Source organism: Onychostruthus taczanowskii, unplaced genomic scaffold (genome assembly GCF_017590055.1).
Source record: "Onychostruthus taczanowskii isolate IOZ18803 unplaced genomic scaffold, ASM1759005v1 scaffold20, whole genome shotgun sequence".
Taxonomy (NCBI): domain Eukaryota; kingdom Metazoa; phylum Chordata; class Aves; order Passeriformes; family Passeridae; genus Onychostruthus; species Onychostruthus taczanowskii.
Genome location: NW_024499240.1, coordinates 1,213,665 through 1,237,171, shown reverse-complemented (window position 1 = coordinate 1,237,171; position 23,507 = coordinate 1,213,665). Strand labels below are relative to the sequence as shown.

The 23,507-nt window shown below is 40.0% G+C and overlaps 1 protein-coding gene across 2 annotated transcripts in view; it reads left to right on the top strand.

Annotated features, from left to right (window-relative positions):
- The first annotated feature begins 2,308 nt into the window (after positions 1 to 2,308).
- Positions 2,309 to 23,507, top strand: part of DPP4 (dipeptidyl peptidase 4) — a 75,462-nt gene continuing 54,263 nt past the window's right edge. For both annotated transcript variants that reach the window (XR_005952570.1, XM_041403575.1), the window contains exons 1-12: positions 2,309 to 2,416; positions 2,491 to 2,575; positions 10,596 to 10,685; positions 11,257 to 11,351; positions 11,475 to 11,549; positions 13,510 to 13,562; positions 13,665 to 13,737; positions 14,905 to 15,025; positions 15,422 to 15,582; positions 17,375 to 17,478; positions 20,962 to 21,091; positions 21,237 to 21,281. Coding sequence is in view for 1 of the 2 variants with exons in the window: in XM_041403575.1 (XP_041259509.1) it covers positions 2,411 to 2,416; positions 2,491 to 2,575; positions 10,596 to 10,685; positions 11,257 to 11,351; positions 11,475 to 11,549; positions 13,510 to 13,562; positions 13,665 to 13,737; positions 14,905 to 15,025; positions 15,422 to 15,582; positions 17,375 to 17,478; positions 20,962 to 21,091; positions 21,237 to 21,281 (1,038 nt within the window). In the remaining variant the exon portion in view is untranslated. The remainder of the gene's footprint in view (positions 2,417 to 2,490; positions 2,576 to 10,595; positions 10,686 to 11,256; positions 11,352 to 11,474; positions 11,550 to 13,509; positions 13,563 to 13,664; positions 13,738 to 14,904; positions 15,026 to 15,421; positions 15,583 to 17,374; positions 17,479 to 20,961; positions 21,092 to 21,236; positions 21,282 to 23,507) is intronic.

Genomic DNA, 23,507 nt, shown 5'->3' with positions numbered 1-23,507 from the left:
GTAGCTCTTTTCAATCATGCAACTTCTTTATGAATACTGCTGTGTTGAACATACAAAAAGAAGCTTCAGCTTCTCAAATTTCATCACGTAGCAGCCGCTGCTGGATAGTCACTTTAATTTCTTGGCACGGTGCTAATACATATCTGATTACAAAAGAACACCACAGTATAAAGTCACTTGAAATACTTAGCTGGAAGAACTTTTTTAAGTCTCAGGCTATCACAAAAGACAATCTGACTGAGAATCAGAAGCATGACCATAACAATGTTTTTTTGGGATCATGGGTATTTTGATCAGTCAGGAGGAACTTGAGATTTTTTTCAAGTTGTAGAGAATCACTGTTAGGAACTATTACATTTAAACGGAAAACATTCTGCTTTACTGACTATTACTGAATCACTCAGGTGGTTCTGCCTACAGATTTGGGTCCTGTAAGTCCCTCTGGCATGACCAGAGTCAGAGGCACTGTAGGTTACTAAAAATTTGATCTAGACATAGGAACCCGGATTTCCAAAGGCACTCAAAATGGTGTTCCCACAGAAACCAGCAGTAGCCAGCCATATGCATTGACAGTACTGCTCCCTTTTTCTCCTTAGAATTCATCACAGAGAAACTTTAAAACATGGTAGATAATATTACTAAAATATTACTAAACTGTGACTTGGCTATGAAAAGCTACAAAACATTCAGGTATATTTTTTGACAAGACTGACATAATTTGACTGTGCTGTATTTTGAGACATTGTGATGATCACTACTTTAATGTTTAGGGGGGAAAAAAGCACAGATTAGCTGAATTATATCTATGTTGTGATTCCTACTCACTAGGAATAGGAAAATTCACCCTGGGGTGAGGGGTGGTGGTGTTCTCTTTTCCTTTTTGATTGTTGATAAACAGATGCACAGTATACCAGACTGATATTTAAGTGGAGCTGTAAGACTTTCTGAAACATTGGTCATGCATCTTGCAGCATACCATGAGATACTACTTTGAAAGGTAATGTAAAACACTGTCATTTCACTGTGATTTTACTTTATAGAAGTGGCCTTATCTACTGAGAGATTAGTGATTAGCAAGCTGTGAAATTGCAGCAGGTAGGATGCTGCATGGTAAATGTACACTGTGCTACCTGGAACCACTGTCAGGGCACATGAATCACCTTCCTAAGGTAACCCAATGCAGCCAGCACAGCATAATTTTGTAACTAGTACCAACTGCTACCTTCAAGGAGAATGGTATACAATGAGCAAGAACATGTTTGTGCCTAGATGAAGTCTGTTAGCTCCCACAGAGACACATCCTTAATGTTTGTAAACACTTTGATTCTACTAAAGGAGACTTTTTTATCACAAAAAGCTATTATCCCACTTCCAGACACGGTTTGCTTAAGAAACAGCAGTAAAATATTAAATGCTGTGCTCCATCTGCAGAAGCAGAATGAAGGAGCAAGCAGCATAACTTTTCTGAAAGCTTTAACAAGTTCTTTGAAGGCAAGACTAAGAACATTTGCTATTTCCCTTGACTTGAAATCTTGCTTCAGCAGATCATATACTTTTTCTGTTACATTTCTCAACTCGTAAAATACCTGCATCTGTCTCTGGTAGCTCCTAGTGTTCTGCAATTAGAGGAGGAAAATCTAACATGGATAAAACAAAAAGCATGACTTGCAATTATTTTTTTGGAGGCTAGAGCTCTTAAAATAATTTAGAAACTCAGTTTTTTTAATAACTGGTAAGACTCAGCTTTTTAAACAATCAAAAGCTTTACAGTTTTGATTTACAGGTTATTCTGTCTTTTCCAACAGTTTGTCCTACTTTCTCAGCACATACTCAAAACTCTCATTGGAAAGGGAATTGTTCTATGTCATAAACAAGGGTATCTTCACTACATTTTAAACTTTTGTCCTATACTTCCATTTTCTGGGCTTAATTTAAAGACCCACTTAACAGACTTACACATCTATCTCCAGTGCCAAAAACTATAAATATAAGCCCTTCCTGCAATTTTATCAGTTTTTTTCATGACTTGACTGTCAGAAAGGGAAGTTCAAAGAGCAGAAACTCAACAAGAAACGCCGCTGTTATCAAAACACTGGGAGTTTTCCGTCAGCGTTTGAAGGCATTTCACTTCTGGGCCGTTATCTGATTTCCGACAGAAATCCCCGCGCTGTCCCAGGTCTCTGCTCTGCCGCGTACAGCTGTCACCGCGCTGCGCACCGACGGAGAAAGCGCCGCTCCCGCCGCCAAGCCAGCAGAAAGCCGGGAACTTGCACAACGCCCAGCGCCTGCCGCCGCTCCCCGGCAGCCGCCCCCAGCCCCCGCCCAGGCGCCGCTCCCGAGGAGGGCAGCGCGGGGGCTGCGGAGCCGCAGCGCGCTCGGCCGGGCCCGCGAAGCCGCGCCCCGCTCCGCGATGCCGGTGCGTGAGGGGACGGGGGGCGGCAGCGCGGGCAGGGCCTGCGCCGGCGGCGGCTGACGGCGCTTCTCTTGCAGAGCTTCCTGAAGTGGCTGCTGGGGATCCTGGGGGTCGCCGTGGTTGTGGTGGTCATCACCGTGCCCCTGGTGCTGCTCACCCGCCGTAAGTGCGCGGCGCGGGGGAGGGGGCTCGGGGCTGGCCGCGGGGAAAGTTGTGCGGAAAGTTTCTGCCTCCCTCAGGGAGCGGGGTCTGCTGAGCTGCAGCTGCCGGGTCCTGGAAACGGGGAGGTACGGCCGTCTCACCAGAGAGGGTGGGGGCGCGGGGGCAATGAAAAATCTCTTGTTTTTCTTGTTTGCCTTGATAATAATTAGAAGCATTGTCGTTTTCACCATTTTCTCTTGTTATTGTCGCCAAAGGCTCGCGAACCAACGGTATACTGACAATTACTCAGTTTTTCTAGAGTGTATTGAAAAGATTATATTCCCTGTCATTTGCTTTGTTTGCGCAACTTTTGTTAACACCGTTGAGTGAAATTATATAAACAGCTCAGTTACAGAGGTCAGAAAAGTACAGAAAGATTTGGAATGAGTGTTTGGACTCTGACCAGTTAGCACTTTCCAGGTCACCCTTGTAGCTCTGGATGTTAATGTGAAACAGCATTAAATCCTGGTCAAGCCATGCATTGCTTTCAGCTGGTGGGACAGAGCTGCTCTCGTTTCGTGTTCTTGTGGTTAACAGCTGAGCAGTCGTGATATGTATAGCCAGCACAGCACACTCTGAGTGAGTGTTTTCTAGACGAGACCTAGGTCCGAAAAGTGCACCCCCAGAAAAGTGAGGATGGTAAGTGGATCTTGAGGATGTGTTCGGAAATTGCTTATGTGTGCACAAAGCTGGGGGTTTTGTCGTGTGGGTTAAAGAGGCGGAGCTTGTGTCACTGGTGCTCCTGTGGCATAATTTACATTAAACTGTTTTGCAGTTCAGCTCTATTAACATTAATGCCAATATCACAGTCATTCAGAACTGGATTTTCAAAGTCCAGATATCTGAGTTACATGCCTTCCAGGCTGAAACTTCCATCAGTGAATGCTCAGTCTATTTTCTCTTATTTTTGGGCAGCTTTTTTGCCACTTATCTCAAAAAAAAGCAGATTTTTGAGGTGACAAAAAATACTCTGATTTTCACAAGTGGGGAAGAGCAAGAGAAAGGGTCTTGATAACTTATCAGATGGATGTGTGCAGGCATAACACCTAGTGAAAGAATTCAGTATGCAGGCCTGAACTCTGCTGAAGAGTTCGTACTTGTCTATCTTGATGCCAGTGCTGTGTCTTACTGTAAATAAAGTGGGTTTTCTTCTTTCATGAATTGTAGCATAGGAGTTCTTTTCCTCTAGAAGTGGCTGCAATTCAAGATCAGTCATTCAGTTACATAGTAAATTAATTTTACTTCAAAGAGGCATTTCGGTTCTACGATGCGCAGAATACCATCATGCTGTCAGCCTTGGCTTGTGTCCTTTGGTTGTAAAAGAGTAGAACAGTGTGTCAGACTTCTTACTGTTGGTTCAAATTAAGGCATAGTGAGCACACCCAGGTAGCTCATTAAGTCCCTCTATGTAAAATAAAGATTGAGATGGAGTGGTCCCAGTTCAAAATCTTGACTTCCTGTCTCTTCACAAATCAGGCCAGCAGTAACATCTGAACAATTGTCACCATTGTAGTTTGGGAACTGCAGAGTTCTTTTGAATTTTTGACTGCAGGGTGCTAAACAGATGTTTTCTGCTAGCTGAGAATGTACAGGTGGTGTACTCATAAAGTAGTAATTTATAGGTTGGAACAATTAATCACTAGTTTGATTATATGGCTTTTATGAACAGCCACAGGACACGAGTCAGCTAGGGATGCCTCTTGGGGCATGCAGGTGATTGCGTACAAAATGAAAAGTGGTAAAACTGCTTTGGGAAGGAGCAGCTCATGTGACTGTGACTATGTGAAATCAAAGTCTGCTCTGATAAAAATCCCTGTAATTGCAGTCAAATAGTTTTCATTTCATGCCAATGATCCAGGCATTGTACAGGGAGTGAATATGACAGTTATTGATATAAACAGATAATGTTGAGTTTGAATTTCTTACCTTTGGTCTGCAGCTGTGTTCCCTGCCATGCTTCTCAATGTATTTTCATTTCATAAGCTTAGTATTCATGCAGCACATAATTAGTTTGATAAGTGTTCTCCAGTGCAGTGAAAGGTAGTGGAATTTTGCCTCTCCAGCAGAGTTCTGGCTTGTTGGCTGGCCTGCGGGCCTCGCAAGAACTTCTGCTTCTCTTCTTGCAGACACTTAGCATGGACAAATAGTGAAGACTTAAATTTGTGGAGTGGTTCCCTTATGTGAGGTGCAGCCATTTACCTGGAGGGTCTGCTGCCAAAACTCTGTACAAAATTCCATATTTCATTTAGACTCACTGCCTATTTTGATGCTTCATTTTATATTTAATAACCACATGGGGCTACTTTCATCAAAGAGTTCAATTTCAAAACAGCGTTGGGACTTGTATTTGAAGTCTGTTGATCAAAGCGTTGTTGTGCTTTGAGCTATCCAACAGGTGACTACAGCAACAAGTTGTTACCCTTAAAGCATGAGTATTTTATAAAAAAAAATATTTGACCTATTTGTTCATGATTCACCAATCTGCTTACACTTCTCACAATTTTGGGTTGTTTTGTTGTTTTTTTTTTCCTTTTATAACCTTCCATGCAAAAGGCAGATTGAAACATTCCGTGTCCATCTATACCTTGCCACTTCTGTGACTGCAGGTCTTGTTACAGCTGGGCAGGAACCCCAGGAGTGGGAGGATGAGCAGCCAGTGCTGGGAGCAAGAAGGAGACAGTGCAGTATTTGTTGTTATTCTGCTGCCATGAGCAAGTCATAGACAGCCTTAGAGTGAGGGTTCCACACAGCTGTCTGTCCACAAACCAGGTTTTACACTCACAGGTGTAATTCTCTAAGGGTGAGATATTCACTGAATGAGAATCTTTTGTGGTCATTTGATAGAAATGTGCCTCGGAGAGGCTGGAAGAGCACAGCAGGTCTTGGGGAAGTTAATGACCTTAAGGTGCTTGAGAGTTCTGTGTGAGTCTGAAAAGATAGGGAATGGACACGTTTTCCTGCTACATGTCCTTGACTTCTGTAACTGTCATTTAACTCAGTTATCTACCCTAATTAAAATATTGAGTAATATAATATAAAACCCTATTATCAACAGTAGATTGGTATCTATAGAACACTTCTGCTGTTATTTCCTTGCTTTGTATGAGATGGGGTAAATTTGAGAGAGATTCCAGAGCTATGATTTACCAAGTTAATGATTAAATCCCTCCAGGGAAGTCTCTGCAGCCCCATGGAGTGCCTTTTGGATGAACTGCTCCAGGAGGTGTCACAGCACTCACATTTGGTTGTGGTCTCTCCTGAATATCCTGTATTATCTCCTGGGTATTGGATAGAATTCTGGATGAAGTGAGCCTTTGGCCTGAGCCAGCACATTAGTTTTTACCTCTTTTTTTTTTTTTTTTCTGGAAATCAGGTCTCTAACTGTCACATAGTAACTGGGGGCTGGAGTACATAGGAGGGGGGAAGCGTCAGAGTACTCTTTTACACGTTGAAAGAGAAATGGGGAAACAGCAGATTTGGAAAAGCTAGCCTGAAACGTCTCACTTTTCTGACCACTGAATAGGCCAGGATTCCCTTGCATCTCTCCCACTGCTCCTAAAGTACATGCTTTGATTGCAGATCATTCTTGCTCTTCTGCCTTCACTTTAAAATGGCAATAACCATTCACCTTTTCTGATTTTTATAATTTCTATATCCCTTTCTTGTTATTACTGAACATCATTCTTGCACCTGTCTTTCCCTTTATGTGGTTTTTCCTGTCTCTTTCAGTAGTGGTGAACATGCAGTAAAGCTTCCAATATTACTGCTTTTGTAGTTTACCATGGTTTAAAGTCCATTCAATTCTTTCCTGGACACTGGGGAATAACCAAAACATATACCAAAAGTAATTTCTCAACATGGTTCCATTTTGGTATGGTGATGTGTCATAAACTTTACACAATTGTTAACTTCTTGTTTGCTTTACACTTGTCCTGGTTTTTGCTGGGAATCAGGTATTTTCTCCTGGTAGCTAGTCCAGTGCTCTGTTTTGGATTCAGTATGAGAATAAAGTTGATAACACACTTATGTTTTTTGGTTGTTGCTAAGTAGTGCTTACTCTTGAGTCATGGACACCAGTTTCCCAGGCTCTGCCAGAAAACAGGTGCACAAGGAGCTGGGAGGGAGCATGGCCAGGACAGCTGACCTGATCTGGCCAAAGGAGTATTCATAACACATAATGTCATGCTCATATAAACTGGGGGATTGGCTGCCAGGTGCCCACTGCTGCCTGGACAGGCTGGATATTGGTCAGTGGGTGTTGAGCAAATTGTATTTTGCATCAGTTGTCTTTCTTGGGTTTTATTACTCTTGCTTTCCTTTTCGTTACAAATATTATTACTTTTATTAGGAGTATTATATTTAGTTTTATTTCAATCATTAACTGTTCTTATCTCAACCTATGGGTTTATCTTTTCCTGATTCTCTTCCCCATCTCCACCGAGGGTGAGGGAGAAGGGAAGCAAGTGGTACTTAGTTACCAGCTGGGGTTAAACAATGTCAACACCTCACACCTACAGAAACCAACTCAATTTTTCCCTTAAGAGAGGGTGGCATATTAATAGGAGATTCCAAAATTCAAGCAGAATTGTTTATCAGCTTTGTATGAGTACTACTTATGTAGATGGTTAAGAGACTTCTTTGCAGAAGGACTTAGGTTTTACTGTTGTAACAGGGGTATTATGGTGTAACTATTTCTAGTATATGATTATGACAGTGGAAATGCATATATTCAGGAGTCAGGAGTCAGACCAGGGTAGAGATGAATCATAGAATTATTAAGATTGGGAAAAACCTCCAAGATCATCAACTCCAACCTTTGACTGAACACTTTATCAACTAACGTAGCACATCCTGTCATCTCTTAAACATTTGCAAGGATGGTGATTCCAACACTTTCCTGGGCACTCCTTTCCAATGATTAACCACCTTTTCAGTGAAAAAATTCTTCCTGGTGTCCTACCTGAATCTTCTATGGCAGAGCTTCAGGCTGTTTCCTCTTGTCCAGTCACTGTCTGCCTGGGAGAAGAGCCTGTCCCCACCTGGCTACAGCCTCCTCTCAGGTAGTTGTAGAAAGCAATGCCATTCTCTCTGAGCCGCCTCACCTCAGGCTGAACACTCCCAGCTCCCTCAGCTGCTCCTCACAGGACTTGTACTCCAGACCCATCACCAGCTCTGTTGCCCTTCTCTGGACACATTCCAGCACCTCCAGGTCTGTCTTGAATGGAGGGACCCAGAACTGGACAGATCATTCGAGGTGTGGCCTCACCTGTGCCAAATACAAGGGGACAGTCACAGCCCTGCTCCTGCTGGCCATGTTATTCCAGATACAGGCCAGGATTCCATTGGCCTTCTTGGCCACCAGGGCACACCGCTGCCTCGTGTTCAGCCTGGTGTTGTCCAGCACCCCCAGGTCCTTTTCTGCTGGGCAGCTTTCCAGCCACTCTGCCCAGCCTGTGGCGCTTCCTGGGGTTGTTGTAACCCAGGTGTAGGATCTGGCACTTGCTGAACCCCAGGCAGTTGGCCTCAGCCCAACGATCCAGCCTGGCCAGATCCCTCTGCAGAGCCCTCCTGCCCTCCAGCAGAGCAACACTCCTGCCCAGCTCGGTGTTGTCTGTGAACTTAATGAGGATGAACTCAACCCGCTCACCCAAAGCATTGATAAAGATTATTAAACAGAGCTGGCCCCAATACTGAGCATTGGAAGTTAGTAATTTGGAGTTAGAAAATTAAGTCTGTATGTGGAATTGTTGAAAAAGAAAAATAACAAGAAAATGCAGCCTCTCTGAGGAACCTAAGAGTGAAAGAAGCAGTTTTGCTAAAATATAAACGTCCATTGACCTGTATACCATCTTCAAAGCCAATAAAATGCTCTTGAATGTCAGCAATTTATTCTGTCAAAATAAACCTGTTTGACCTTTCTTTTCAAATGGAATCTGAACAATAAGAACCAAAATTTGGAATTCAGTGTATGTTGAATATCTTTGGTCAGTGGCACAAAGTGGATAAGTAAGAATATACTGGTAGTGGCCTACCTTGTAGATTAAGAAAATGCATCAACTAGAACTTCTACGACTGTACCCTTACAGCTTGGCGTGTGTTTTCATATTCAGATACTATGTGGAAGGTGTTGACAGAAAATGAAATTTTAATTTTATACATAGCCAACAAATCTTAATAGTGGCCTGATTTTTAGTAATGAGACCTTAGCAAAATATGTATGTCACCAGGAAGAAAAACATTCATCAGTTTGGAAAAATCCCTAAACCTGTTCATCAGCCACCTGTCTTAAATTGCTTCTCCTTTTCCAAGAGAGAGTTTGTTGCTTTCTGAAGCCCCTCTGATTGAAAATGACACTTTCTCGATTAGGAAGAAGTCATATTCCCAACTAGACAACTGTGTATGAATATTAAATACCCACTTGTTCATAATCCATCAAATTAAATATTCAGTTAAATAAATAACCTGAGAAATTAATATTCTCACAGAAACTTCAAGAGCAATAAATCCAGCCTAGTAATTTTTTTTTAAGAGTTACATTTCAAATGGAAGATCGGGCAAGCATTTTTTAACCTTTTCTGAGCATTTTAGGCTAAAATCATTGTTTGTTGCATCTCTTGCAGTGGTAGTTGTACAGTCTGTGCTGTATATATACAGTTATCTTACTGTTTGTAAATAAGAGAAAAGCAGTATAGATGATATGAATGTCTTCATGTGCTGTTCCAGATGTCACAGGCATCCAACCTGCAGAAAGAGAACCTGCAAAAACTGTTGTGAGGTGTTTTTCTGTGTGTGTGTGTGTGTCTCCCCAAGGCCTTTGCTGTCTTTTTGTTCTTCAGCATAAGGAAAGTGAAGGCAGTCTGTTTAAAAGTATCCCAAAGACTGGGGTCTCAGGATTGATAGGGCCAGGTTGGCACCTTGGTTGATCAGTCACCATGTCTGTACTTGAGTGTTTTTATTGGTTGCTTTTATTCTAGTCTTTTGATTTAGCCAGTTGAAATTAAAATTCCTTCCCTTCTGGAAAGGAATTAAAATAGGCTATATGCAGGTAGATGAAGGTAGATTTTACGTTTCCATTAAAAAAAAAAAAAAAAAATCAGGGGGGATGCAGGGAGAGAATTTAAAATCTCTTTGTTTTCAGGGGGAAAAAAATCACAAAGACTCACAGACTGAGTTGTTGTTGTTATTATTTGTCACACTTTGGAAAAAGTAGCTTGTTCACTGCAAACAGTAAGAAAAAATACTTTACACAGAAGCTGACTGCAGCTGAAGCTGATGACCAAACTCATTAGCTTAACTAGATTTAAAGTTTCACTTGGTCTTTTCAGACTAACCCAGTTACTTGGCTTTAATTTTCCCATCAAAATTGTAATGCTAAAAATAAACTTAAAGATACCTTGGTGAAAATCACATCAGAAGAGGGATAAATATTTAATCAATTATTTAATCATAATCTTATTAGGAAGTGTTTGTTATTTAATTTTTTTTTTATTAGACCATCCCTAAATATTTTACTGCTTCTCAGATTTTTATGGTTTTTTTATTTGAGGCATTTCTGAAATTTGAGCTTAAGGATAAGCAAATGATTCACAATTGCAGCTATTAGCAACTGGGGCTTTGCAGTGAACTTCCTAGAGTGAGCATGGGGAGAAAGGCACAAAGATCACTTCTCAGCTTTTGAGGAGTACATGTTTGCTGAGGTAAGGGAGCCAGAGGTCTTCTGGTAATGTTTTTCACTGTCAAAAAGGTATTTTCATTTCCATGAGTTTGTTGAGTGACCTTGCTGACGCTCCTTTATTTTATGCTTGCTGAATTTACCTTGCAATAAAGTTTTATTGCCTTCCCACTGCTACTACTTTAGAGATGGTTAGCTAAAACACTTTAATTACCAGCAACAAAATTCCACTTAGTAGCCAGGTTCAGAAGCTGGGGTGGAACAATTTGCAGGAAAGATCAGAATCTCTCTTCTGCCTGTTTCTTTCAGAAGAGACCTCTTCAGGAAAAACGTACACTCTACAGAATTACTTGAACAATGACTATAAGTATAAAACACATAATTTGGAGTGGATTTCAGGTAATTCTTTTATACATACAACTTGAATGTCAAGAAAATGTGCTACCTTCAGCAATGTACCACCTGCAGTCACCTCATGCTGAGGTGACTACGGTTTTCTGAAAAAAAAGTCAAATTATTTAATTGTGCCATTATAGAATGGCACGTAGCTCAAAGGGTTGGTTCCTTGTTTCCCTTAGAAACGTGCTCATGTTCATGACAAGTTATATTCTCCTACTGCTAAAAGAGCATGCTTACTTCTGTGCTTTAGGGTAGAAGCATGATACCCTCTGAGGTGTGTCAGCTTCCTGTACTTTGGGCTGCCAGAGACCAGGGAGATGCAGGCTGCCTTTCCTTCCAAGCATGCCTAGTGCCCCAAGGAAAGAGATGCTGGGAGGTGGATGCTGTGGGCTCCACGACTACATTTTGTGAACATTCTTGTGCTATAAGGCTCCTTTCATTATAGAATTGGGAAACACAGCATTAACCAGAGTTTTGGGATTTATTTCCTGCTTAAAAGCATAAAGGGCAAATATAAATAACTGATGAGCATTCTACTTACTTTTTGTTGTCATCTCTCTTGTGCTTTTAGGAAATCAGTATCTTCACAAAACAGACAATGGGGACATCCTCTGTATCAGTGCTGACAACGGAACATCCTCAGTAATCCTGGCAAATACAACATTAGTATGTTGACTTATAGGTGATATATGCAGACATTGGGAAAGGTATTGGATTTCATATTTTTGTACTGCATAGTCTTTGGAATCAGTGCTTAATGTGTTTCTTTTGCCCTTCCTTTGTTGACAGGATGAGTACCAGGCAAGCACTGTTACATTGTCTCCTGACCAAAAGTTTGCTCTTCTGCAATACAGCTATACAAAGGTACAAGTGCACTTTACAACTGAGGATGAAACTGGAAAATAAAGGTTTGGGAACAACTGAGAGGCTGAGGGAACATGAGGGAAATGCAGGAGGATGGATGAATGTGATTAATGTAAGGGAACAGTCAAGTTGAGCAGGCAGGAGAAGAGACTGATATTATCTGTGAGCTTGGCATAAGAGAGCTGACTGCCCGAGGAAAAAAAAGCATCTGGATAAAAAGTGAATGTAGGGTTATTGCAAGGAGAACAAGGCTGGATGGTTTATCTGGGAAGACAGTCTAGGAGAGTAGATAGGCATGGCTGTCTCAGGAGTTGTGTGGGTAAGGAGAAGTGATGAGTAGATATGCTGGTATACATCTGCTTGTATATGTGTGCTATATATATATATATATGTGGTTATACATTGTGGTTGTAGGAGGTAAGAGTTTAAAACTGAGGTGAATGAAAATCTGCATGTGCTTCAAAGAAGGCTTGTGCTTGGAGTGGGCTTGTGTGTCCCTGCTGCCTCCTGTCAGCAAGCACACGAAAAGCCTGCAGCAGAATGCCTCATCCTGGCACGCTGCTGAACCGTGCAACAAAGGTCAGCCCACATTTATGCCCGGTGGCATGAAAACCTGGCTCTGTGTGCCAATTGAGAAGCCTAATGGTGGTGATCATTTGCTGTGCCGTTTGTGCACTGAGAAGCCACTGACTTTGTTGTTCTTTCCTTTTTTTTCTAGAGAGGTGCCTGTTCTGTTTGTAAAAAGCTCAGTGCTAACTTGTGCAGTGTACAAATACCTGAGCACTGTGTCGCTGAGCACTGTCTACATGTCCTGGCCTTGCAGTCCCAGAGTGGTTCTTGAACTGTGTCAGATGCAGTCTGTGCACTCAGTCATCAATTTTTTTTCAATTTTAGCTTCTGTGCTGGATCCTCCTAAGCAAGTTAGCTTTTGTTTTTCTGAATTGTTCAGAATTATTTGGCTCTTCACTACATCATTAGAGGTCATAAAATGTCTAATATTTACCAGCCACTCTACACATCCCCTCTACTTCTAATTTATTGCTCTCTAGTATTTTATTTGTTGCATTCATAAGAGTTAATTTTGTTTTAATGCTGAAGCAAGATATTTTAACCTTTATATAACAGTGTGATTGAAAGTTCTGTTATTATTAATCTTTATTGCAAAGAAAGAGAGTAACAAAATGAATCATGAGGATGTAGACACTTGTTATGTAATAGCCATCTGGTTGTGTAGTACTAAGTTGTTGGTTTTTATCTTCATACAGATATCCAAGAACCCTCTTAGAAGGGAGCATTATTGCAACATGTCAATGCTGTGAGCTAAGTCAAACCTCTCCAGCCTCACAAAGTGAACATGTTTAAATGTGTGTGCATTATCATCATCATCATCTTTCTCTCTGTTAAGTGCCCACAGAGTGATACAGAACTCAAGAGGCAGATTTCTCAGAGAGGGGTTTTATTTCTGTGACAATATGAATGGGAATAGGTCACCCTGGTGCTGGAGGAACTGCTACACACATACTGCTGGAACTTGTGAGAACTACTATAAAATAAGATGCCAAGTTAAATAATACAACATGAAAAATGAGACAGAAACAGCAAATGAGCCAGCAAAGCACAAGGAGGAGGACTAGCTGCACACTGACGATAGTCTGCCATGGCATGACAATAGTCATGCCAGCTACAAGGATCTCTGAAAATCTGCAGCATCTCTGGCATCTGTAGCTCTGTCCTTAATTAGTCAATGGCCTCAGTCATAGTATTAAATGATGACCCCAGAAGAGTGGAAATTCTTTAGTCTTTTCTTAAACCCGGTAGGGATCTGTTAGCCTTGTATGTTCATTGTGTTCTCTCTGTCTTGATAAAAATCACAAGGAGAGCTTTAGGGGTAATTCAAGCTGCAAGAGATGTGAAACATGGTGAAATTTATCTTCTTACTATTAAAATAATTATTTTGCAGTTGTGGAGGCATTCCTTTACAGCTTCATATCACATCTATGATTTCAGTAACAGGTCAGTAATTTTTGCACATAAAATGTTGTTTTAACATTCATTTTGCCTTGAAATGTCATTTCACCAATTTCTCTTGGCTGCATTTTGTTTTTGTTTTTCCAGTTCTATCTTAGATGATGGACTTCTACCTAATGATACACAGTATATATCCTGGTCACCTGTTGGTCATAAACTGGTTAGTAAAGAAAAATAAAACTTTGTATAGAGTAATTTTCATACACATGACATGGAAACTCATGTTGTCTGTACCCTTGAAGTTTTGGGACTTTCCTACTGCTAGGTAAGGTAGCTGAACTAGTTTCAAAATTGACTACTGTAGCTGGAAAGATTCCAGAGTTCCTCTGTGTGTTTTGTTTTGTTCTTCAATGAAAATGCATTCCTGAAAGTAACTAGTGGCCCCAGCAGTCATGAAATGCACAAATGCACAGGAACTTTGTGTTTTTACAGTTGCAGACAGTAGCTCATCCCTTTCAAAGACAGCAGCTGTCTGTCTACAGCTTATAACTGTCTATTTAATCATTATTGTGTGATTTTTATCTCCTAATTACACAAAAAATGATGAAGGATGGAGGCATGTAATGGGATTAGAGGATTAAAATCTTGTTCTCTTTCCCACTGTTTTCTTCCTCCCCTCCTCTTCAGTCCATGTCAGTGGTGCCAACCACCACGTTTGCAAGGCTTGTGCCTTCCTTGTGTTGAGCATTAAGACTGCCGCAGGAGAATGTGGTGTTCATTTATTCTTATTGCTTAGTAAATTTGTAAATTATGTCAATTATAAAGACCAGCAACAGAAGCAAAAGAAGTTGAAAAGAGTTTCTGCATCTTGGAGCGAGGCTCTGGAATAAAACTGTGTTGCTCAGTTACTGGGGATGAAATCATGGGGTGATTAGGGAGGCAGGCAGGTGCCAAAAACTAGAGTTCTGAGTGCTGCTGAAGAAATGTACCATCTTTGCAGACCTATTGGCAGCACTGAGGCCCCAGTGAATGTTTTACCAAAGCCCTGATAGTTTTCTTTGAAAGAAAATATTCCTTCCTGATGAAGGAAAATAAGTTTGTATTTGGGAGAAAATTAATTGCAAGATTTTCAAAACTTGATACAGTAGTCATGTCACTTTTCATATTTAATTTGGTTTTTTCCATCTTGGCCTGAAGTTGTGCTGCTCACCCTGATCTGTATTAGTATTTGCATTAGTAATTCCAAGTTTGTTAAGTATCAAGGCTGTTTAGTGAAGTGCAGCTTTTAAAGATGTTTTTTGTCATCTGTTGTAAATTGCCCAGTAGATGAAATAAAGGAAGTAGGATTTAGTGTAATAGTAATTGTTATCACAATGATGTTTTGCAGGCATATGTTTGGAATAATAATGTTTATGTAAAAGCTTCACCAACAGCAGAAGCTGTGCAAATCACTCAAAATGGAGAAGAAAATAAAATTTTCAATGGCATACCAGACTGGGTTTATGAAGGTAACTACAAACAAGTTTTATTTTCTATTATTATTTGAAAACTTTGGTTTATTGCATTCCTTACCACTGAAAAATTCAAAATAATCAAACTCCGTATTTTAAATGAAACATGCATCCTTATCTGGGCTAAATACCTGGCTAGTGTGAGAATCTAAGAGTATGTATGAGTTTGCCTAGTTTGCATTGTGTCACTGGAAATTTTGGTGTGAATTAGCTTCACATGATGGATTATAAACATTGATCTAATGTCTCATTTCAAAACCCCAACAAACAGTCTGCAATTTAGTATCTGAACTTCAATTTTAAAAAATCCTATTAAAAACTAATGAGAACAGCACCTAGGATAAAAGAGCTGGCTTATCAATTATAACTTAAATATTTTTGCATCTCTTTCAGAGGAAATGTTTGGCACCCATTCTGCTCTGTGGTGGTCTCCAAATGGCAATTTTTTGGCATATGCATCCTTTAATGATACAGAAGTCCCTGTTATAGAGTATTCCTTTTATTCTGAAGACACCTTGCAGTATCCAAAGACCATTAAAATCCCATATCCCAAGGTCTGTGTTATTTATTAAACATGTTTTTTCTGTAGTTTCATTAAGAGAGTAGTCTCATTTAATCAGTTCCTGCTAATGAAAATATTGTCTGTCTCTCCTCAACAGCTTGCTGTGATTACTCTTTCTGAAGTCAACAGCATCTGGCAATGTTAAAGTATTTTATTATCTCCAGGGAAAGAAAAAAGAGGGGGAAAAAAAAAGTATGATTTAAGGTTTTGTTGTTTCACTATAAAATTTAGAGGTAGTGAGTAGATGTTGAGATAAAAAATCTCACAGGAAGCTAAGTTGGTACAAAGCATTAGGCAGATGTACATTAGGTTAGGGCTGTGCATGGTATTAATAATGGAATCTTCTTCAGCTAATCTAGCATTTTCCTGTATTGAGAGGAAGAGGAGGAATCTGCTAAAGGAGTTTCTTTAAGCTCTTCCAGTTTTAGCTGTGAGAGTGAAAGTTTTAGTGCAAGGAGCTCCTCCTTCCCCCTCCTCTCCACGTGATTTATGCCCACTGCTCGAGGCACAGTTGGCACTGGGCTGAATGGGTGAGAGTCAGAGTGCTCTTGTGGGTTCCTCCTCCTTGTGGGGAGGGTTTCATATTTAATACAGGACTTACCTGTTATTTGATGTTATACAGGATTTTGATTTATCTAAGCAATGCACTTAAGACATAAAGCAAGTACAAATTACACTTAGAGTACAACAATTGCATCACCCTGCTGAGTGTCAAACATGTTCTCATAGTTGCCCTCCATAATACACTCACCATCACGGTGCTGAGCATCCCCAATGCTGGGGAGGAATAGATGGGTTGAAATCATCTCAAGTCCATCATTTTAGTTCTTTCTGCTCACCCCTGGGTTTTTATTCTCTGTGTTGGCTTAAGGCATCAACATGCCCTGCCCCAATCCATGATGGTCTGGCCATCCCAGGAAGATATTTTCACTCTTGATTAATGGGGCAGGACAGATGATACAGCCAGTTTATTGTTCATCTGGTACAGCTGCCTGGTGGAGAAATTGCCCCCTTAGTGCCAAGCTCAGCTTTCTCTGCAGCAGCTGTAGTCAGTCCCTAGCCTTCCCAAAGGTCCTGGAGCACGTGGCCTCTGCCTGTGCCCTTGGAGCCTCCCCCAGAGGGGTCACTGGCAGCTGCAGACGCTCTGTCCTGAGCAGGCCCCTGAGAAGAGGTATAGGTGTAGAATGAATTGCCAATCTAAATTACACATTTCATTGCAAACCCCTTTTGTTTGGAATATTGCTGACTTCTGGAGATGGATCAAGTTTAGGTACCTATCTGTTACCATGAGGACTTGGCTGGTTAAGCACAAGAGAGGCAGCCCTTACTGACACAGCTCTTTTGCTGTCAGCAGCATTTCATTAGAGATGGTGCAGTGCATGCTGCAGTCACAGCTTTGATTGGGATATAGGCAGCTGTGATATGATTAGTTCATGTAAGGTGCTGCTTCCATGGAAAAGCGTTTTCCTGTGTGTTAGCAATGGATTTGATTCTCTCTAGGTACTGTGTGTGGTATGTAGGATGAGATCTGGTCAAATACAGCAAGCCCTGTGATTGTTTCTAAATGTAATAGTCTTTTTTATCTAGAAACGCATACCTAACACTTCTGTGTGAAAAATACAAAGGATAATTTATGTATCAATCCTGCATTTAGGAACTTGTCTTTTCACATGTTTGCAGTTGGTTGATTTTACCTTTCTGTCTGTAGTAACTTACCTGTAATTTCAAACACCTCACAAAGAATATTCTCTCTTCAAAAGTACAATGAAAAATTTTATTTTTAGGCAGGAGCTACAAATCCAACTGTACAATTTTTTATTGTGGATACCACATCACTTCCAGCTTCCCGCCCTGTTGAAATTTTTCCACCTGCAGAAATAGAATCAAGGTGAGAAATTTTGGTTAAATATTTGATATTTGTTTGTTTCTTTTGATGGGAGAGGAGGAGCTTTTATATGTGACCTCCCTGTATTCAGTGTATATGGCAGTTTTTCCCTGTAATGTGGCTCTGGTAGCAACAAGATTTACCAGAGAAAATCTGCACAGAGATTATCCTCCTAGTGATTATATATAGATGGCATATTCCATGTATGTTATATTCAGAAAGTGACAAGTTCTTGGCTCATCACATTCAGTGGAGTCTAACTATGGTGAAGTCATTTCACAGTACAACTTTAATATGAGCAAGTTTTCGTATAATCAAATTATAATATATGTATTTCTATTCACTGGAGAAAAAAAACCCAACAAAACAAAACCTTAATGGTAAGTGAAGATTTGATTTTATTGGAAGCAGACTCCTTGCTAAGGCAAGGTATCATGGTTGTCTTCAGATATATACTTAAAATGTTTGTTTTCTTTGGGAAGATGGTGAAAATCAGCACCTCTCAGAGTAAATGGAAAATTGTATTCCTCAAAATGCCACTGGAAATGCACAACATGATATAAGTGTATTTTGTAAAGAGCAGCTACATCAATTTAAAGTGCATGCACACAATTTGCTATCCCAAATCTTGGGTTTTGTTTTTTTTTTCTTTTTAACAGTATTGTAGAAATGTTTTAGAGGTTTGCACTTAAAAACATGATGGGTATGAAAGCACAGGTTATACTGATAAACCAGAAAAAAACAAAGGTCTGTTAGCTTATGCATAAAACCAGCATTTTATATGTGGGGGCCAAAAAGCTATAACTGGAAAATCAGTACTGTTCTGTTTCAGCCTCACCACTTCAGTGTAGCATCCATGTGTTAACAGAGATGCAAGTTCTTATGAATATGTTGTTCTTTATCCTTCCCTTACAGTCACACTGCAATAGCTGCATGTTAGATAGCTGTCGTGCCTTGTTTTCCTCCAGAATTCCAGTGCCTCAGAATTAAAAGCCCTTTACATTTGGCTCAGTACTGATTAAGATCTTTGCTGTCTTAGAGGGTTTTTTTACCTTTTGTTAATACCTCATGGAAATTGACCTGAGGAGAATAACCATCAGCTACCTTCAAGCCTCACACCCATCTGGCTAACAGAGGTGTGAGTTACATGGAGTCCATCCATTTTAAAATTGATTTGCCACTCAGTCAGGATTAATACAAATATAAATATTGAATGATGAGTTCAAGGATCAAAATTCACTCCTTCTCCCAGTGGCTGATTCAAGTAATGGCCAAGTCTCGATTAATACAAATATAAATATTGAATGATGAGTTCAAGGATCAAAATTCACTCCTCCCAGTGGCTGATTCAAATAATGGCCAAGTCTTACTATATGTGTCCTGCAAAAGTTGAGGTGGCCAGAACGAGTCTTGGAGAACTTTGCAAGAGCAAAGGTACACGAGTAGGAAAAGGTGAGCAATGTGCAGTGTTGCTGTTGGGTTGGATTTTTTTCTGGAATTGCAAAGTATTGAATATTTACATTTTACATTGTATTTATATGTACACCACTGTATGACAGGAAAGGTTAGTTTTTGTGATGGAAATTTCTGTTTTTACTACCACTGAGCTAAGTTTTGAGCAAAACTGAGTTTGAGATGATGGCATACCTCACTCCACCTGCGTGGTTGGGGATGTTGAGGGACAGTGCCTCAGCAAATGGTTGTCTGCTACAGCACTATCCAGAGCTTGGATGAGCAACAATTTTTCCCCTACATATGAAGGGGGCACAGCTCACCTATGTTGCAGAGTAAGAGTTTTATTTGTCAAGAAAAACTGCCAGAATCTGGAATGGCAGTGCTTTGCCATGTGATGGTACTTGCAACCTGACACTCTGCTTGAATGACCAGCATGAAACCCATCCAGCATTTAAACACTGGTTTTGGCACCATGGGTACAGGGGGCTCCTGCTAGCCAGCAGGAGGATGACGGGAATGGATTCTTCTTCTCTGAAATTATCTATCCTAGAATAAGCTGACTTCTAAGTAGAGTAGTTGCAAAGTATCCCTTTTCAGCAACAAATGAGGAAGGGCAGTGCAAAACTACTGTACTTTATACTTGAGTTAATTGCAGCTTAGTTAACCTTTTGTGTGTTGTTGAGTACTGAAGGTGCTTTCCCACTCTCACAGGGGAGAGTGGGAACATTACAAAGTTATTGTAATGGCTCGATAAATGATATTTGTTTTGTTTGTTTTCCTTGTAATGTTCATCTTGTCTGATTAATGATTTATAGTCACCAGAATTGTTAACAACTCTCACTTTGAAGGAATGAAAATTGTGGGACTAATTCCCCCTTATACAAAACAAGGGGGAATTATAGGTACCGTACAGGAAGAATGATGCTTTATTTTTATTTGTTTTTCACAAACAAGCTCCTGCAAACTCAATGGCAGTAGCAATTAAATGACCTGCTGACGTCCCAGTCAAATATAAATGCAGAAATAGACCTTTACCAAACATGAATTTGAAACTATAATCTAGAAATAAATCTGATGGTTTTTGATAACCAGCTGACATATTTTTAATCCATCCACACTAATTGTAGTGCTTCCTTCCCCAAACTGCAGTGATCAGAAAGACACTCTTATCACAAAACTTCCCACACATTTTTGTTAACTAACTTTGGGGGAAAAGGGAACATGAACTTGGAACTAAGTCAAATGTGCAAATTATGGTTAAAAATGTATACTTGCCTTGGAGGGGAAGTTTGTTTTATTTTAGTTCATAAGGCTTCAAGGAGATAGGAAAGATCTAAAATAAGAAAAGACAGTACATCTAACAGATCGTTATGGTAAACAAAGCCACTAAATTTTATGTGGTGCATTTTTAAAATTAATATACAGGAATATTCATGAAAATGGGGTTTTTTCTGATACTTCATCCTTCATGTCAGCTGGGTGGTATTCTGAAGATGAAAGTAAAATATTCAAATAGTCATATCTGAGTTTGGTATGATCTCTCCCTCCACTGTAACTAAAGAAATAACTACTAAATTGAACAAAAGTATCTGTCATTCAGAAAATAATTACAAGCAACCAGCTTCAGGCAGCTAAGGATAAAATTGCTTCATCTAAGGCATATACAACTTAATATTCAGAAGAATTCCCTCTAGATGCACACAGTGCAAGATTTATGAACAGCCTGGAGTAGCTATTATTTTATGCATTAGAGAATAGCTGTTAAAATTTAATTGCAGTCTTTCTGGAAGTGGGTTTGTATGAGCCATCTAATTCTTTATTGTATCTCTGAAAATAACCAAGGCATCTACTAGCAGCAAAAACAATTGATGAAAAAATGGCTCAATTACATTTGCATCATTGTTTATCGTTGAAGAGTAGATTGAAATGAAAATAGCCAGATGAGTCTCATTCAGTGAATTGCTGAATGCAATTGTATGGTATGCTATTATAGAGAGGATTTTAAATATCTTATGTTGTTGCTGTTTTCAGTGATCATTATTTGAGTGTTGTAACATGGGTGACAGATGAAAGGATTTGTCTGCAGTGGCTCAGAAGAATTCAGAATTTTTCAGTCCTCACAGTCTGTGACTTTGAAAATGCTACTTGGTCATGTCCAAAGGTAAGAGAAATTAGGTTGGAGAGTTGAAATGGTAGATGAAACTAGAAAGGAGTAGAGTATATCTGTATGTTTATCTTTGTAGAAATAAAGCCTGGTATAAAATAAACATAATTGTTGTGGGATTGTTTGTTTTTGTCGTTCTTAGGAAAAACAATTTACTGAAGAAAGTACAACTGGCTGGATTGGCAGAGTGAGTATTCGATTTCTAAAACTGCTACATGCTAAATAATTCTGATAATTATGGAAATTTCGTATGAGCCTGTTGCATTTTGCAGTGTCTCTTGTGTGTAGGTCCAATCTTCTCACTTGCTGTGTTTTACATGTACAGGAAAAAATTATCTCAAATGTCACCCCATGCCTGGGGTCAAGGTTAATTTTTTTGTGGGTAATGGGTTCTGAACTCCCAGGCTGGGCTGACAATGAAGTGTGGCTGCAGCTCTAATCATGTCCTCTGTGGCCCGTGCATCTGGTTGACAGGACAAGAGGTTATGGCTTTAAATTGAAAGAGTAGGCTCAGATTAGGTGTTAGAAAGCAATTCTTTCCTGGGAGGGTGGTGAGGCATTGGAACAGGTTGTCCAGAGAAGCTGTGGATACCCCATCTCTGCGAGTGTTTTAGACCAAATTGGATGGGGCTTTGAGCACCCTGGAAGGTCTCCCTTCTCATGGCAGGGGGGTTGGAACAAGATGAACCTCAAGGTCCCTTCCAACCCACACCATTCTATGATTCTATGATTTTATGTTCAGCTTACCAAAAGCATAGTGCCTTTCCGGACTCCTTTCTGCTTCTGACCTTCTGCTTTGATAGCAGTAGGTAGGGGAGAAATGCAGGAGCCCAGATTCAGAATTCCCTTTGTTCTGGGGAGTTGCCAGGTATTCTGGTTTACCTGCTTTCTAGTTTTTCTACTACCTCCAGAAAGATCAGGGAATAAAATGTATTTAGAAGTGTATTCTGTAACCTTTGAATGGTATTGGAATAAAGGCATAGAGGACAAAAGTAATGTTTAGTGTATCAGGTTGCAACAAACCATTCCAGGTTTTAATTGGGGCTACTCATTTATTTATTTTTCCCCTGCATGAAATATCCACTGAAGAGAAGTGGGGATGAGATGAATGTAACTGGCCAGACTAAAATTTTCATGCACTCCTGCCAAACCAGCCGCTACTGTCTGGATGATGCTTTCCAAGCTGCCTCTCAGTCCTTTTGTACATGGTAGGGAGTAGGCACCTAATGAACTACACAGAAGATCTGGGGGAAGTGAAGCAGAGATGCAAAAGTTCAGATTTGGAGGGAGAAATGAGTTTCAGAGTTTTTGATGAGAACACAGAGTACACTTTCCACTCCCGCATTTTCCACACACTGATTATGCTTTAGTCACTAATTCACTTTTGAAGTCAAAAATGAAAGTTTAAAGAAATGCAAAGAGGGAGGCAACAGCAGGGATGAAATCATCCGCAGTATGAAGATGAGAGATCAACCCACCTGCTGTCAAATTTGATATGGAAAGGAAGGCCTTAACGCTGACACATTTTGCTTCTCTGCAGCAAAGGCTTCACAATTAGACAATGTGATGATCAAGCTGCAGACTTTGTAAACAGTTGTGCAAAATGAGAGGGCAAAATGCAAGTCTGTGCCACTAAACTAGGTTGTTGGTTTTTTGTTTCTTTTAAAGAGACAACCCACTTCTTAGGAGCTGTTGGAAGAAATGGTAATCTCACTGTACGATTCTTGGATTTGAGAAACAGAGAGTAGGAAGGACTAAAGAGGGGATAGGATAGGTATATTTACTCCTTTTTTTTTTTTCTTTCCACCTTTTTAGGGATGATAAAATGATATTTGATAAGGAATGTCTTTATACATTTGCAAGATATATGTATGCACATACTTATGTATAGAAAAATTGAAGTAAATTATCTATGTGTGTAGAATACAGAGACATAGTCCTCTCTTTGTTTCTGTAATATTTTTTATGGGTTTTGGCGGGGGGAGACCTTTTTAGGTTTTTTGTTGATGGTTTTGATTTGGCATGGGTTTTTTTGGTTTTTGATGTTTGTTTGGTTTTTTTTTTAAAATAGAGATTAAATTATGTTTAAACGAAGGATGCTCAGAAAAACCTGCATTGCTGTATAAGGCTTCCAGGTCATCAGCTGTTAGAGCTTGCCAGTTGAGTTAAAGGAAAGTCGCACTTTGAAAAATAAGGGAAAAGCTAGCAAAATTTGTCAGACTACTTTTTGCAAAAATATTGCTTGGGAGCAAGGAGAAGTTATTTGGAGCACACGGTTAGAAAGACTTAATTTGTGTCACTGCTTTTCGAATGACCGGAGGCAAATTGCTTCAGCCTCCTTTCACCATTTCAAGATGGGTGTAACATCTCCGAGGCAGTTACATTGTGTCAGTTGCCTAATTAGCATTTAGAT